General features: G+C 43.1%; 1 protein-coding gene across 1 annotated transcript in view; it reads left to right on the top strand.

Annotated features, from left to right (window-relative positions):
• Positions 1-272: 272 nt before the first annotated feature.
• The window catches only part of ALAS1 (aminolevulinate, delta-, synthase 1), a 7,022-nt gene continuing 4,409 nt past the window's right edge, over positions 273-2,885 (top strand). Inside the window, exons 1-4 of the mRNA XM_009321845.1 lie at positions 273-519; positions 1,489-1,644; positions 1,726-1,948; positions 2,435-2,619. Of these exons, the coding sequence (XP_009320120.1) occupies positions 273-519; positions 1,489-1,644; positions 1,726-1,948; positions 2,435-2,619 (811 nt within the window). The remainder of the gene's footprint in view (positions 520-1,488; positions 1,645-1,725; positions 1,949-2,434; positions 2,620-2,885) is intronic.

The raw sequence follows: 2,885 nt of genomic DNA, 5'->3' as shown, positions 1-2,885 counted from the left end.
TTGAGGCTTGCAGCAGGGGAAAGACTGGTGGCTGAAAATAGCCAAACTCCTCAAAAGAAAACCTCCCCTTTGCGAGTGAGAGAGGTTTTTTTTTCCCCCCCCTGTCAAAGGGTACAATGCTACATCTAGTATCGGATGCCCTGTGGATGTTACTGGGATTTTGTGCTTGTATAAATAAAATCTGACTGCTCAGTTAAATAGTTTGGAACGGCTTGTGCCAAATTAATTGCAAAGGTAATGCATAGAAAAGCTTAAGTCACTGTATTAAAATTATGATGCTGAAGTGCTTCCCTTTCTCCACCCCTACCTCAGAGGCCAAAAATGCCAAAGAGGTGGCCCGACAGAATACAGATGGATCTCAGCCACCTGCTGGCCACCCACCTGCTGGTGCTAGCCAGAGCTCTGCTACCAAATGCCCATTCCTGGCAGCTCAGATGAATCACAAGAACAGCAATGTTTTCTGCAAAGCCAGCCTAGAACTCCAGGAGGATGTGCAGGAAATGCAGGCAGACAGGAAAGGTATGTATTCTGTGCGCTGAAGCATTGGTTCTTTCCGAGAGCTTCTGGTGCCTGACTTTGCTCTAGAGTGTGCCCAGACTAACAGTCACCACTGAAATTATGTAGGTAGGATTATGGGAGACTGCAGTAAAAAGTTGTTGGAGAATGTCGGTGTTAATGGCATACCCGCAATATTGTGCGGTGTTTCCCCTGGGTGATTTTGGTGCGGGAATACTGTATGCTGTATTTTGATATGCTGGCTCTAAATGTGTGAATCGAGCTGTTACGCTTGCACCCAAAGTGGATGCTTAGGACTGAAGAGAGCTTTACCAGGGTGCTAGTATAGACAAAGGTGATATATCCAGAGATGGAAGAAACTGTATTGAGGTACTATGCAAGTACCAGCACAAATTCAAGCTGAAAAGCAAGCAAATGCTTTTTTTGTTTGTTTATGGAACTAAAGGGTGTTGGCTGGCTTGCAATCCTGATGCGGAAGGGCTGTCCTTCAAAGGAAGGAACTTTTCACCAATATTGGTAAAGCCTTGCCGCCTGTCTCGAGAGGCTTATTTTACTTTTCTGTTTGTTTTCTGTGGCATAGTCTTAAAAATCTGTACTAACTGAACAAAATATTGGGAATGAAAAGGAAACGGCTAACTTGAACTGTGCTGTCAGTTAGGTGTGTACCAACTCTTTCAGAAAAATGCTGTAGCTGTATAGAGTGGGTCTCCGAGTCATGATGTACCAAATGTTTTGTAAGGAAACTACATGTTGTATTGTCATTGAATAGCAAGGTTTTCCTTTTGTCTCGTACAATGCAAAATCGTAAGCAAATAAAATAGTTGATCCTAACAGGGGCACATGGATTCAGGCACGTGCTTCCTAAAGAATGAAGAGTTAGAGTTACTTAAAGTGTTTGCTTTGCTGAACTCAACTTACTTCATTTTGTTTCAAACTAATTAAGCTCACTGGAATTTATTACAATGTCTGTAGGTACAGCATTTGCCAAAATACCAACTACTTCCACAGTGAGGAATATTGAGACCGAGGGAGAAGAGTGGAGTGGCTTGCTCAAGAAGTTTAAGGATATTGTGCTGAAGCAAAGACCAGAAAGTGTCTCTCATCTGCTTCAGGATAACTTGCCAAAATGTAAGATTGTCTAGCAAAACCGCCACAGGCCTGGTCTCTTGTGATTATTTCCTGTGTGCTTAAGTCTCTGTCTCATTTCAGCTGTATCCACCTTCCAGTATGATCAGTTCTTTGAGAAAAAGATAGATGAAAAGAAGAAGGATCACACCTACCGAGTATTCAAAACAGTGAACCGAAAGGCACAAATCTTTCCCATGGCAGATGACTATACCGATTCTCTAATCACCAAGAAAGAGGTGTCTGTTTGGTGCAGCAACGATTACCTGGGGATGAGTCGTCACCCTCGTGTGTGTGGAGCAGTTATGTGAGTAGTGCCATATTCTTAAGAGGCAGCTTCAAGCTGTAGTGCCCCACAGAAGCTTTTGTGGGAAGGCTTTTGAAGAATTGATTTCTATACTGTGCTATGTAAGCAGCTTCTGGTATTACTCTTGATATAATTAAGCTTACACTCTTCTCTTGAGCTGGGGTAGGTAACTTAGTATTTAGCTCCAGGGCTGCAGTACACCTGTCAGTCACTGACCCTGCTCCTTGGATTTTCCTCAGCAGCCCCCAGATGTTACCAGATAAACTGGATGGTATGTTGCAGTTGTACTTGGTAACCGATTTCTTAGCTTATCGGATTCCTGAGCTGTGCAGGTTGCTCAAAGACCTTAAACCTAACAGCTGCTTCTTGCAGCCAGTTCCTTTTTAGAACAATACCGATGATGTACTAGAATGTTTTTGACAATGACACTTTATTCATCTGTGTGGTTTGCAGTAATGCTAATGCCTCTCTTTGGGCCCTCTGTAGGGATACACTGAAACAACATGGTGCTGGAGCAGGAGGCACAAGAAATATTTCAGGGACAAGTAAATTTCATGTTGATTTGGAAAAAGAACTAGCTGATCTTCATGGAAAAGATGCAGCACTGTTGTTCTCATCTTGCTTTGTAGCCAATGACTCCACCCTCTTCACTCTAGCTAAGATGCTGCCAGGTGAGACCTCAAACTGCACCCCCTATTTACCACAAAACAACCCTGCCCTAAGCAGTTGGGAGTACACTTTACAAATGGATACCCAAAGTGAGGATTCATCCTACTTGATCAGCAAAGCATGGTTGCGGTTTTTTTAATGCCATATTCAAGTTAGGTTCAACTCATGCAAATCATAGCAGCAGCCTACTGAGATCTAAGATCTAGGAGCTAGGAACTGCAGAAGGCGTTAGACAAAATGCAGAGTCTTCTGCTCTTGTGTGTAAATT

This window comes from Pygoscelis adeliae, unplaced genomic scaffold, assembly GCF_000699105.1.
Source record: "Pygoscelis adeliae isolate BGI_AS28 unplaced genomic scaffold, ASM69910v1 Scaffold94, whole genome shotgun sequence".
In the NCBI taxonomy this organism is placed as follows: Eukaryota; Metazoa; Chordata; class Aves; order Sphenisciformes; family Spheniscidae; genus Pygoscelis; species Pygoscelis adeliae.
Note: the sequence above shows the minus strand (reverse complement) of the source record. Positions and strands in the feature narration are given on the sequence as shown.